The sequence below is a fragment of the Mixophyes fleayi genome, chromosome 1, assembly GCF_038048845.1.
Source record: "Mixophyes fleayi isolate aMixFle1 chromosome 1, aMixFle1.hap1, whole genome shotgun sequence".
Classification (NCBI taxonomy): Eukaryota; Metazoa; Chordata; class Amphibia; order Anura; family Limnodynastidae; genus Mixophyes; species Mixophyes fleayi.
The window spans coordinates 26,493,464-26,507,990 of NC_134402.1; the positions used below are offsets into that span (position 1 = coordinate 26,493,464).

At 41.7% G+C, this 14,527-nt stretch overlaps 1 protein-coding gene across 2 annotated transcripts in view; it reads right to left on the reverse strand.

The window, feature by feature from the left end:
* Nucleotides 1-12,356: 12,356 nt before the first annotated feature.
* SMYD1 (SET and MYND domain containing 1) overlaps nt 12,357-14,527 on the reverse strand; it is a 30,130-nt gene continuing 27,959 nt past the window's right edge. For both annotated transcript variants that reach the window (XM_075193982.1, XM_075193983.1), the window contains one exon: nt 12,357-12,780. In XM_075193982.1, coding sequence (XP_075050083.1) covers nt 12,622-12,780 — 159 coding nt within the window. In that variant the 3' untranslated portion in view covers nt 12,357-12,621. The remainder of the gene's footprint in view (nt 12,781-14,527) is intronic.

Sequence of the window (14,527 nt, forward strand, 5' to 3'; positions counted from 1 at the left end):
TGCCACCAACTTAAGCAAGAGGTGGTAACTCGGTGGAATTCCACCCTGTACATGCTTCAGAGGATGGAGGAACAGCGCAAAGCCATCCAAGCATATTGCACAAGTCATGACATTGGGAAAGGAGGGGGGATGTATTTCACTCTTGCACAGTGGGGAATCCTTTCAGTGCTGTGCAAGGTGCTGAAACCATTTGAAGTTGTGACATGTGAGGTCAGTGCAGACTCTGCTAGTTTGAGCCAAGTCATTCCTTTAATTAGACTATTGGAAAAGCAGCTTGAGAAAATGAAGGAGGAGCTGAAAGCAAGCAATTCAGCAAAGTATGTTGGCCTTGTCGATCAAGTACTTAATTCGCTTCACAATGATCCTCGAGTTATTAAGATCTTGAACTCGGATCAGTACGTTTTGGCCACTGTGCTTGATCCAAGGTTTAAAACCTACATTGAGTCTTTACTTGTAAATGAGCGAGATGTGAACTTTTGCAAGGAGCTATTGCTCAGCAAGTTGGCCGCTGAACTGGGCCTCGGCTTGACGACGTGTCCTCCTTCACTTTCTCAAGCTGTTGCTCGTAAAAAATTAAATTTCCAAAAAAGAAGCAGGGAAGACACAGGGGGCAGACGAGAACAATTTAACATCTGGGCTGGTTTGAAGGATTTTTCAAAAAAATGTGTCACTTTGCCCATAAGTCCATCCAATATGAGTATAAACATGCAAAGGATGGTGGAGGATTACTTTCAAGAGGTAGTTGATATGGAAATGTCAGACAGTCCCTTTCCTTACTGGGAAGAAAAGCAGGCCATTTGGAAACCCATGTACAAACTTGCTTTGCAATACCTAAGCTGCCCACCCTCCAGTGTGTACTCTGAACGAGTGTTCAGCACAGCAGGGAACTTAGTCAGTGATCGCCGTAGAAGGTTACTTCCCAAAAATGTGGAGAAAATGATGTTTATAAAAATGAACTACATCTTCCACGAGGAAGGCCTTCACCATCCAAGACATCCAAGCACTGACTGTTCTCTAATGGCGGATTCAAGCGGCGATGAATTGATAGTCTGTGATGATGACGTACACACTGATGAGGGTGAGGATGAAGCTGAAGATGATGCCGATAACATCTTTTTAAAACTTTCTATGTAAGTGTAGGGTGCAATCTACCCCCAAAGAGGAAAGGGACTTGTGGCATTTCCATATCACATACCATCTTGAAAGGCTGCTGTTAGGGCAATTTATCCTTAAGGGTAGGGTGTCATAGACAGAGTGACCCTAAACTGGCTTTGTCCATTTTTCATAATATTGTACAGTCTATAATGGCTGAATTTTTTGGTATTTTATACAAGTGGAGGGGGGCCTAGAGAGACAGAGTGACCCCAAACTGTCTTTCTCCATGTCAATTAATATTGTACAGTCTATAATGGCTGAATTTTTTAGTATTTTATACAAGTGGAGGGGGGCCTAGAGAGACAGAAACCAAACTGGCTTTCTCCATGTCAATTAATATTGTACAGTCTATAATGGCTGAATTTTTTGGTATTTTATACAAGTGGAGGGGGGCCTAGAGAGACAGAGTGACCCCAAACTGTCTTTCTCCATGTCAATTAATATTGTACAGTCTATAATGGCTGAATTTTTTAGTATTTTATACAAGTGGAGGGGGGCCTAGAGAGACAGAAACCAAACTGGCTTTCTCCATGTCAATTAATATTGTACAGTCTATAATGGCTGAATTTTTTGGTATTTTATACAAGTGGAGGGGGGCCTAGAGAGACAGAGTGACCCCAAACTGTCTTTCTCCATGTCAATTAATATTGTACAGTCTATAATGGCTGAATTTTTTAGTATTTTATACAAGTGGAGGGGGGCCTAGAGAGACAGAAACCAAACTGGCTTTCTCCATGTCAATTAATATTGTACAGTCTATAATGGCTGAATTTTTTGGTATTTTATACAAGTGGAGGGGGGCCTTGAGAGACAGAAACCAAACTGGCTTTTTCCATTTCTTTACATATTTAACTATAAGTGTAGGGTGTAATATACATTCAAAGACGATGGCTGCATTGCCAATATGCATAGATGGAGAGGAAGACAATCTGTTTTGTGTGTAGAATAGGCCTACCAACGAAGAATTAAACTGTTTTTTTGGATGATTTATTACCTCAACAATTAGATTACTTGTCTCTAAAACAGTTGGAGCACTAAATTGGGTTAATTTAGGCCCAAAAACATGGATTTTCCCAAAAAATAGCAAAACAAAACCAAACAAAACCAAAACCAAAACCAAAACACGACGGTAATCCAGATCCAAAACCGAATCCAAAACCAAAACACGGGGGTCAGTGACCATCTCTACAGAACACACTGCAGGCTACACACATACATATGAATGCATGCAAAAAAAACTTAATAAATGTTAGAAAATAAAATAACTCATAATACTATAATCATTAATAAAAATATGTTTACATTAAATACATAAATCAGTATGTTCTTAATGTGTACTGTACATACACCATCTAGTTTTATATTCTCTCTTACTTGCATAGAAATGTTCTTTGCTATCTAGTGGCACGCATACATGAACTTTTAATACTTAGACGGTGCGATGATAACAGGGCCGTATTTACCGCTAGGTAACCTAGGCACCTGCCTAGGGGCCAGCGGTTCCCAGGGGGTCCCCTCAGGGCAAGCGCTTAGCAGAGTAAGCAAGGCGGGGGGGGGGGCGCCAAGCCTGAGATGTGCTCCCCTCTGCCTGCCATCCCCGATGCAGCTTGTCCGCCGGAGAGAAAAAGGAAAAGAAAAAAGATATCTCCTGACCCTGGTGCCCGGCAGCCTCCTCCTCTCCTCTCTGCTCAGTTCCACTGAATGTCGGGCATCACTTGACTAGATAAAGTTAAGCGAGGTTCTGTTGGCACTTATATGAAATAAGAAAACCTATCACTAGACCTATAAGAATATTACATGTACACAGCCAGGAGTGGGAGAAGTGTCTGTTGAATCAGAATGTTGTGGACAGTCCCAGCACAATATAAATCAGACAAGATTGTGTACTGCCAGTATACACACAAATAAACTGACTGTGCTGTTCTTAAACAGAAAATAGAAATTACAGTGATGCTGCTGGGCGGAGTCAGAAATACGTAGGGAAAACCTTGGCCAGCAATTAGATAGTCACTCGCTATAACCCGAGGTTACAACGTTATATCCTCAGTGTGTGTAATGTACCTGAGGACCATGATCTGTGGCTTGTCCGCTGAGTGTTTCTATCCTGAGAACAGGCTACCTGGGTGCCTGAAATGTCAAATACATTTTCACTTTTGTTCACGTATCTCAAGTCCTGGGTGTGGCTGCTTATAACTTCCCCAGCATTTATATATTATACTCTACCCTTACCACTCACAGTATCGGACATTACATTACTGTACAGACGGGCCACTGCCCACCTTGGTGGCATGGTGGCACAGTGGTTAGCATTGCTGCCTCACAGCAGGGATTGATGGGAATGATTCAATATTCTCTGTAATGTAATGTGTAATACGCTGGTGCTATGCACAGAATAATTACAATTAATAATACAGTTGTTATTTACTGCTCCGTTAGAGGGAACGCTGTCTGCAGTCATTATACTATCTGCCTTTTGGACATTACATTACTCTTTACTCATTACAATTCCTGCTCAGTACATTTCTCTTCTCTTCTCCTACCCATCGCCTGTTGCTCCAAGTTTCCTTTGGCCATGCTTGTTTACTTTTTATTGTTGTTTTTATATTTTCTTCACAAATTTATATTTAGTTCAATGAAACACTTATTTTTTATATCAGACTTTGGTTTCCTGTTTTCTGTCCCACTGTACTTCTACTTGCAGGAGGGCACAGTTATCTGCAATTTGTGGAGACCCCTGTGGTACCCCCCAGTGGTATTCAGCACCACAGGTGTTGTTCGGTGGATATGTGGATGACCTTGGAGTATGTCACGGAGGCTCGAACACCGTGGCCCTGCTGTATCCGACGCTTTGTAGCGACACACCCCACAGCAGAGAGACAAAGATGCCACAAACACACAGACAAACAAGGAAACTCCAAAGAGAACGCAGAGTATTGTAAAATCTGATTACCGGTTGTGACAGGATGGACCACCTATGTCACCCTGTCTGTTGCTGCTGGGAACCGGCTGGGCTTACTTTGCCACCGTTCCCTTTCGGTATCCCAAATGTGCCCTCTAACTGCAGTAGGAGGGGCTTACAAATGCTGCCACCACTGGACTCCTTACCGGCATCCAGAACCAGGAATATTCTGGGCAACTGGCGCTGCGAGTGTACCCCATTACTGGAGTACCTGGGCTGGGACCCCTGACCTCTTTCTATGGATCAGGGTTGCTGTGGATGGATCGCCCCTGGCCTATCACACTGGCCAGAGCTGCTTGGTAACGGGCAGAGCGGTGGTACCGGAAAGCTGGGTCCAAATCTCAGAACAGCCGGGAATGGATTAGAGTTGGGTCTAATCTGTAGATCACAGGGATAGAGAAGTTTCCAAGCAGGTCTTTGAAGCAAGTGATGTTTATTTGCAGTCACACTGATTGGAGGTACCAGTGATCGGGTCAGATGGAACAAGAAGCACAACTTTCAATACAAGACAGTGCTTTTTGTACAGATTTGAACACAGCCTAACAGGGTAAGCCAGGCCACTGAGGTCTGAGCTATTTTTAGAATCAAGATGCAATTTGTTTACCCAAACATGGATTTACAAGCAATGCAAAGCTAACAATATTCACACTTGTCTGTAATATCCAAAAACTAGCTGTGATTTGCTCCATCTTGTGCTGTTTACAATGTTCAGACAGGTTCTAACACTCTGGACAAAAGGACACACAGTAACGACTCCCTGCCGGGCATTCGGCCAGAGCAGGCATTTGACACCTCATATCAAAAGACTTAGTTAGCATTTCCTGCTATCCGACTCCCTCCCCACATATGCCTAATTGGAGATTTCCTCTAGCAACCTTAAAACAAAAAACTAATTTTCTTCCCTGGTCTCAGAAATAAAGATATTTCCTTTCCCAAAATACACACAATATCAAAAATAAGTACATTTGCAAGTATATAAATAAGCGCCTGCGCTATTTCCGTTAAATAGATTTGTACCATAAGTTACTTACAAGTGATCCAGTCACACCGGTTTTATTAGATTTGCTATGGGATGGAGCCAGCAATCTTTACCGGACTGCCAGCTAAATGCCTGTGGTCAGCAGTACTCACTATGGTTAATAACCGAAACACTGATTTAGTATCACAATGTAAGTTATTCTACTAACTCACTACCTCTGCCTGAAACTGGAATGACCTTCCACTGCTTAGACAAGAATTATACACCCCAAATAACTTAAGCTATGTACTATCACATAACTATGTCACCTTACTAAATAATCACACTTTTCCCATTAATTTAAATTAAAACTGCATCACTAATTAGGTATTTACTCTTATTCCACTAAATTAGCAGTCACCACTGCACATATAATATACTGTGAGCTTATTGCACTCTCAATAATAATAATATGTCTCAGAAGAATAAACAATGGTCTATATCGTAGAACCTTCATAAATATATAATTTCCTACTACGATTGAGGAGCTAAAACTCTCTAGCAAGGTTATAATACTTCAACGACACCTGTGATAGGTTCGTAACCATACGTTAACAATACGTTGGTTCTGTGTTACTCACACATACACTCTGCTTGTAATGGCACAATAGGAATGCTAGCAGTAAGTATCTGCACATGAAGATTACGTGGGGCAGGCCTAGTGCTGACAGTTGCAGCTTTAGCTGTGGCTCTGGTAGTGGGAGATTCTCCCTGGTAGTCATATCACAGTTTCACAACTTGTTATATTGCTCTTTATGCTATAAATAATAAAGGACTTGATGTAGTATAATGTAGTGATAAATCAAGTCTATTTACTTCTCTGAGTTTCCTTTCTGGAATGCAGGAAAACTATATATGTGGGTGAGGTCGGCTGTAAATAAAATATAACGTGCGCTGGCTCGTGGTAGCTGTAGAGTTTAATAGGGTTACTTTCTGCCTGCTCCTGCTCAGGATCACTTTGGAAATGTCCCTGGTCTGTTCCCTGGTACTTCCATTTATAGCATGATACTCGGATTGTCTCCACTAGTGATCAGCCCACCTCCGCTACACGTGGCACGTGGCATCTGCAATCATCATATAACCATAGCTGCCTACTCTCCCGGAATGTCCGGGAGACTCCCGAATTTTTGGGAGTACTCCCGGACTCCTGAGAAAGCAGGCAAATATCCCGGATCCAGCTGTCGCCGTTGTTGAAGATGGTGGGGGTGGGGCTAAACGTGGCATCGTGGCCCTGCCCCCTGCTGTGATTGGCTAAAATTGCCTAAGATTGACAGGGGCGGAGCCTAATGGCACACCACGCGTGGCCACGACCTCATCGACGGACCCCCTCCCGGACAGCTGCCTTCAAAAGTAAGCAAGTATGCTTATAACTCTGCCACTGCTGTTCTTGATGTTTATCTCATTACTGGGTATTTTAATGCTTTTCCACTCTCTGTTAGCTTTCCGGTTACCTCTTTACTCCAACTCCTATACCTCACTCACACTCCCTGCACTGTCACCTCCTTCCTTCCACTGACAACTCTCACTCTCATCAGATAAACTCTACAGTCTTTCTGTCAGCTACAATGGCTGCTGGGAGCTGTAGTTCCAGGTGCGGCCAGATGGGGCATGCGTGAGACAGCGCACTGGTGCCGCAATAAGGAAATGATACCCCCAGCAGCGGTCTATCACACCTATAATGGTCAGTTCCTGCAATCTGAAGGGGTTACACTGCTGTCTCCTGATTGGATGGCGCAGCACTTGTCCACTCAGAAGCAATTTGGCAATTAAAGCCGTCCTTTGTTTTCTGGAGCTGCAAAAGCTAGCTAAAGAAAGTCCACATTTTTTGTGGTCAGAACCGGTATGCAGTTTATGACTTTGCTAGTAACCAGTGACTTCACTGACTAATATTCATGAGGCCTGACTTATATTCATGAGTTACGAGCTCCTAGTGAATCGATAGGCTACATCCTATCAATTCTGCTGCTGTCTATAGGTGATGATCCACTTTAATGTTAAATACTTGAGCTTCGCTGCATTGATTAAATGACAGTGGCCCTAGAGGAAGGGCCCCAACAAGGGCTACAAAGAGGTTAAATCGTGTCTCAATCCGGTGAGAGAACCTCCCACGCTCGCTCATCCGACAACAAGCTGGATCCGGTTCACTTTTTACAGTGGACTAGAAAATAATGCAAACGCTTTATCATCTCTGTGCTAAGGGTCATCAGGGTAAAGGTACGAGACCGTGCAGCTGAGTAGTGATTATTGTGCTGTGTGTCTCACAGTGGAAGCTATGTCATAACGGTCTAATTATCTCCATGTAGCTGTGTGAGAAGCTCAGGACGCTTAACCACGTATTATCCCACCTGCCAGGACACAGCCGGCTGTGCCGTGCCAGTGTTTGGAAAATACCCCCATGAGCGGCAGAAAGACACCGGTAACAGCTGAGATGCAATACAGGGGGAAGGATGGGAGAATCTCTCTTTACCTGTCTACTATAAAGTGACGAGTGACCACTTCCCTGTGTTAATGAATCATTTCTGTTCCCATCCTGTGGTACTATTACACCTGTGGTATAATAATATAAATACTATCTGTGTCATTCATCTTGTACTGAGTAGGGGTCTGTGATAACAGATTGACAGCTGTTGTATTTTAATAATTCTGCTTCCATGAAGCGCTTACATCATACAGAATAAGGACAGGCGCTGTGGTTTACATCCAGTTTACACTAAGGGCAATTAGGCGCATTATGGAAACAGCTGCTTGGTCAGAGACATGTAGGATTAATCCTAAAACTTCTATTATTTAAATTTATTAATCCTGCACAGAGAAGTTTCAAACACTATTGGGCAGAATAAAACTGCAACAGATTGAGGGTGACTAACTCCAAGAAATCCTGTGGTGTGAGCAGACCACAGAACACTATAGACCATGTGCTCCCAAATATCCCCCCCGTACAGGGTCTAGCTGGGCAGCGGGCACCTACCTCCCGTGCCAGTCCCCTAGTGCCAGCATTTTGTTTTCCTTTAAAATGTTCCTAATAGGCTGCTGAACTGAGTCTTACCCTTGGGCTAAAATTTGCCAGCCCCCTGCCCCCGTAAATGTGTCCTCTCCACCCCTTGAAGCTCAAATAACTCCTGTAACACTATGGGGTATATTTACTAAACTGCAGGTTTGAAAAAGTGGTGATGTTGCCTATAGCAACCAATCAGATTCTAGCTGTCATTTTGTAGAATGCACTAAATAAATGATAACTGGAATCTGATTGGTTGCTATAGACAACATATTCACTTTTTCAAACAAGCAGTTTAGTAAATATACCCCTAAACCTTGTCATGTTTGGTCAAGCTCAAGTGCACTTGGCCCACTTTCCAAGAACACCTTTACTCCCCCCCCCCCCCCCCCCCCAGCGTCAGCCAGCTGCTCCCATCACATAATCACATTGGTTTCCTCTCTAAACAGCTGCAACAGCACATAAATAGCCACACGGCCTCACAGAACATCATTTAGGCAGCTGGTCTGCGTTTTTGCAGCTTTGCAAACAATCCTAATGCTTTTTACTATAATTAATACAATGTAGGAAAGTATATTTAGTTTGATGTATAGAGAGCTGGATAGATATTTTCCAGTCCTTGCAATGAATTGTACAATACTTGCAGTTAAGTTGGAAACAGGAAATAATGCCTCTGTATAAAGTGCGTTTCTGCCACCTGCTGGCTGATTGCAATATTGCATGGCTCTCTCAAAGTTCTATAACATCACTGTACAAAGAGGGGGTATTCATTTATTATAATTTATTTATATAGGGCTACCATATAATACAGCGCTGTACAGAAAATGTGTAATCATACACATCAGTCCCTGTCACATTGGAGGTTACAGTCTAAGGGCTAGAGTTACTAAGCGGCGGGTTTGAAGAAGAGTAGACGTTGCTTATAGCAACCAATCAGATTCTAGCTTTCATTTATTTAGTACATTCTACAAAATGACAGCTAGAATCTGATTGGTTGCTATAGGCAACATCTCCACTTTTTCAAACCCGCAGCTTAGTAAATCTAGCCCTAAGTTTTCTACCACACACACTTGTTCTATGACGGTGGAGGAATGTGAAAACATGGTAAAAATGTCTTTGATGGGCCACTATACAACTTGACACCATGTACTTTTAAAGTTTTAATGTAGGGTGTATAAAACATCCAAACAAATAATCTTTTTCTTATTGTCATTCTTTATTATCTTCACAAACAATAATTTCCTATTTCTCAATGTGAATTGCTGATTCAATCAGAGAAAACAAAACATGAAAAATAACAATGTGTATTTAATGTAAGTGACGTTTTATTGTGGCGTTAACAGAACCATGCCCACTTTTACTCACTAACAGAAGGCAATAAGAGTTTAGTGCTGGTTAATGACAAACAGGTCATAATTCTTCTCCACCTAATGGTTTTAAAGGTATTAAGTAGCACAGATGTTACGAATCCACTTGCACTATAGTATGACAAGCTTGAATTGACAATATGTATTTATAGGGAGCTATTATAACTTCTGGCCTTATGCGTCTGTCTGCCAGAGGCAGAAGGGCAGATAGGTGCATTGCAGGACATATATTGTACACGAGTTACCTGTCTTCTGGTGATCTGCCACGAATCCCATTGAGTAATAAACCTACAAGAACTGTAAGTGCATGTGATTTGTACGGTGGCTAAGTGGTTAGCACTTCTGCCTTACAGCAATGGGGTCATGAGTTCAATTCCCAACCATGGCCTTATCTGTGAGGAGTTTGTATGTTCTCCCCGTGTTTGTGTGGGTTTCCTCCGGATGCTCCGGTTTCCTCCCACACTCCAAAAACATACTGGTAGGTTACTTGGCTGCTATCAAATTGACCCGTGTGTGTGTCTGTCTGTGTGTGTGTGTTAGGGAATTTAGACTGTTAGCCCCAATGGGGCAGGGACTGATGTGAGTGAGTTCTCTGTACAGCGCTGCGGAATTAGTGGCGCTATATAAATAAATGGTAATAATAGTAATTTGTATCTTAAACTACAAGTCCAAGTCCAGAATGTGTTCCTACTTGATCTATTGCTGGCCTAGTGCTTTTCCCAGCTAGTAAGATACAGGGTAGGGTCAGGTGTGTCGATATCGCTACGGAACGTCGACTGTCCAAAGTCTCTCAAAATCGGCACCACTGTAATTACATACAGTAGCTAGTTTAACCCTTGAATCTACCAATACATTTGATCTATTTCCTCTCTAATATATTAAGCTATGTTAGGGCAGATACACAGAAGCTTTTATTTTATACCAGTGTTGGGATAAGAAATGAAGACCAACAATAAAGATGAAGAAATATATTGTATACCCAAGGTACAAAAAACAGGTACTGAACACAGGAGGTGCACCCAAGTAATCCACCAAGTGTTCAGAGGAAAACAAAGTGGACTGAGGGTACGAGTCAGGCCCACCACGTAAGAGGAAGAAACCTCTTATCACCTCTCACAGGGGCAAGGATCTTCTCTGTATGACCACACTACCTCTAGGACAAAGTCCAGCCAAAGACAGTAAGGGCAGGAATACAAAGCAGACGAGCCAAACAAACAGCCATGTCCATGTGAGAATCACAAATAAAATGACTGTGATTATGGTGATTGATATAAGAGAGCTTGTACCAAACGGCCAGCGAGTTACCTACAACCATAATGTCCAAACAAGGAAAGAGCGGCAGGACTCCCAAACGTAGGTGAAACAACAACCTTTACATATTAAATGGTTAGAAAGCAGAGTCTAAGAAAGGCCTGACAAACCTGTGGCTCTCCAGGTAAAGGGAAACTACAAGTCCCAGCATGCTTTGCTAGCAGGCATGTTTCACAACACCTGGAGAGGCACAGGCTGCCAGATCAGGTCTAAGACAATGTTTTAGAGAGAAATCCTTCATTTCGAGCTATAAAAATAGCCGTGGGCTAACATCGCCCCTGTGTTATAACATGCTCCATGGAAAGAGCGGAGGGAATCAGATTTCCAACATTAAGATTTCTTTCGGTAATGAGACTATGGACATTTAAAGAAAAGAGACCACTAGGGGTAAATTATCAAGCTGCAGGTTTCAAAAACTGGAGATGTTGCCTATAGCTACCAATCAGATTCTAGTTATCATTTACTTAATAAATTCTACAAAATGACAGCTAGAATCTGATTGGTTGCTGCTATAGGCAACATCTCCACTTTTTCAAACCCCAGTTTGATAAATTTACCTAATGTATCTGAATCCTGGGGTAAAGCCTGGATTTATGTACGGGGTAAAGTCTGGACAGCAAAGGAAAGCATATTGAATTTATAACTTTAATTAGTTACATCCACATGGCCTTAATGAATATTTTAATTGCAATGTTTTACCTGAAGATATTATCTGTACTTCCTGTGTTCTGGATTTATTTTATAATAATAGCATTAACAGCATGTCCATTTTTCATTATATGTACTAAATTATGAAGTTTCTACGTTGTGTGATTGTAATTTTAGAATATTGTTATAGTAAGTATATGCTATTTGTATCAAGTCAAAAGATAATTGTTTCCTATTGACTTTCATAAGATATATTCAGGGTGCACCTTTTGTATCAAGTTGAAAGATGACTGTTCCTTACTGACTTTGTACAATGTGATTACGTGTTTCTACTATGTAAATATTATGTATTGTGCTACTATATGACAGATATGCCTATTTATTATGTTGTTCTAATGTTGTTTTTAGTATCAACTTGTTTCACTGCTGTTTTATTGTTGCTTGAAAAAAAGAGGATTTCAGAAACGCAGCTTTTTAACCATGAAATATGTGAATGTTGTTTTTGCTGCTACAGAACATTTGGGAGCACTGCTGCTTCTAGCCGTGTGTGAATGTGGGGATCACCAATCCTAGTGATGCTTTGGGCTCCCCTGGGTCATCACTAGGAAGACACGTTCTACCTTGGGTTTCCTTGAACCTTGATTCTAGGCCCTTGGCCAAAGGATCTGAGGAAGACGGTCCATTTTCGGATGGACTGCCAGTCCTTCAAACAGTAGTACACTGAAACTTAACCAAAAAGGGTCAAAAATAGAACAGGCGTTGTTCAAGGTAGGTCATGGCCATTGTCCTTCGTAAAGGCTAGTACTAGGATTGTGAAGAGACTAATAGCCCCTAATTCACTTAAACAGTGGATACCACCTTCAAAGTCATTTCTAAGAAGCAGAACGCCAAGATGGCCGAGACTAGGAATTCATAAATAGTCTTTATTGACGGAGGGAGAACATGGGTTCATGACTTACATAGAGTAGCATAAAATTAAATAAAGCATGACGGATGGGTCTGATGAGAGACAACTGCTCACCAACATGCACAACAAAGATGGTCAAGCAACAGAATATGATTTTAGGGTAAGAGAACCCTTTAGGATCTACAGTGTGGTGAAGACTCTGGTTGTCTCCTGTCCGGTGGTGGAAGGATCCTGTGGCTGGGGATAGTTCTGGATGTCTTTCTATGGCTTCTTATGGAACAAGTTTGTCTGGGTCTCACTGTTGGGTTCTGCCATGACCTGAAATGGTTTGTTTGACAGAGCAGCTTCTCTCATCTTGTAATAGACAAACTCATTCTGCTTGAACATCCTCAGCTCCATCTCTGTTTGTGCACGCATCACCTGCCGGGAGAGGTTATGGACAATGCTTAATAAGAACTCTTAATAATATGCAGCAATTTTATGTACCACTATGTGAGCAGTGTATCGTCTTAATCCAAAAATAGGAGCAACGCTGAAGTAGTTTACACATTCATACTCAACCGATGTTTTTGGAGAGAGACCTACAAATATTCTAAAGAACTAGTGGTCACTTGTGGTCACTCATCCTAAAACACAAGCAAATGGCACAAGTCAGTAAACGGGCTGGTCTCAGTACTGGTTTAAGACCTTAGTGTGCTTGATGCAAAGGTCATATTAGCGTCTTACATTGTACTTGGTAACATACAGATTGGATTAAGGTTCCAGCTAATTTAAAGTCTAGAGTGTAAACTGTGCAAAATAACTTTCCAAACCCCCTTCATCAGTCACAATACATTTGTCCTGTCCGCTTTCATCCTGTTGTGCAGGATTTCAGTGAGAATAGACCAGGTTGGAAATTGTTCCAGTATTCATACCAGAAAACGGGTAGGGGGGGTGACAGAGTTCGCTACACTGCAGGACTCGTCTAACACAGTCCCACAGTCTGGGCAGGACAGCAACAGTAAGTAAAGCAAAAAATGTCAAAACAATGTTGCATTGGAGGGGAGGTAAATATAAAATGTGATGGCAGATTGATAATTGGGGTAAGGCATATCCTAGATCAACTTTAAGTTTCAGTGTAAAAATAAAGCGATCAAGTATTTGTGTGCTACATGAAAAAACAGCCAGTATTTTCCTTATGTGCAAAATAATAAACTAATTTGCACCCCTAGTGTTGTAGCATGGTTTGTCCAGGAGAAAACTTACTCCTTTTTCTGCCTTCCTTAATGAATCAGGCCCAGAGTGCTCATGTGTCATTATACAGCACAGGACTCTGTCAGGGGAGTCCAACAATGCAGCATTCAGCATTCAGAGGGGACGACATCCCAACCTGGTCACCCGATAGTGTCTGCACACTAGACTTTCCAACCAAATTTGGGACCCTGATGCTGTGGAATAATAATGTTATTACTGAAGCCCAGCATAATGGGGGCTGGGGCATACCTGTTAGTGACCCTTCTAAATTTACTGGTCCCTTAAAGTAAGGTTTAAATCCAGCTTTTGGGCTAATGTTAGGTCTATGTAAGACTGAGTTATTAGCTTTTCTCCCATAGAACAGAGCCCCTTTCTGGGTTTTTATTAAGCTGCCCCTAATGGATCATTCCGGTGTATAGTCAGAGGCTGGGGGAATCTTGACTTCCTCTAACTCAACAAAATTAGTCTTTACAAACAGAGACAATGTGCAGTTATGTGTCATTTTTAGAAATGCTGTATATTTTATTACATTGTGTGTAACTAGGAATAAAAAGATATAAAATACAGAGGTTGCATGTTTATTTGTATTGTATTATCGGTGTGACAGAGCCATACACAGTAGGGTCAGTCATTCTGGTTCCTATCGGTACCTTGGGAACCAGTAATATCACCACAACACACAGTGGAAGCTGCCATTTTTTTTGGTTTGAATCAATATACAGTATGAGTATCACTAAGGCATTGATTACTAGTGATAGGCTACATACTTATGAATGTATTATTTATTTATGAATTATCTATGAGATATGAGTTGTAGTTATACCACGTAATGACTTCCTCCGCTTCTTGTAAGCGGACACACACTCACACTTACATTACATTCATAACTAATAAGGAAGTTTTATGTGCTTGGTTGTGTTTACTAATTATCATT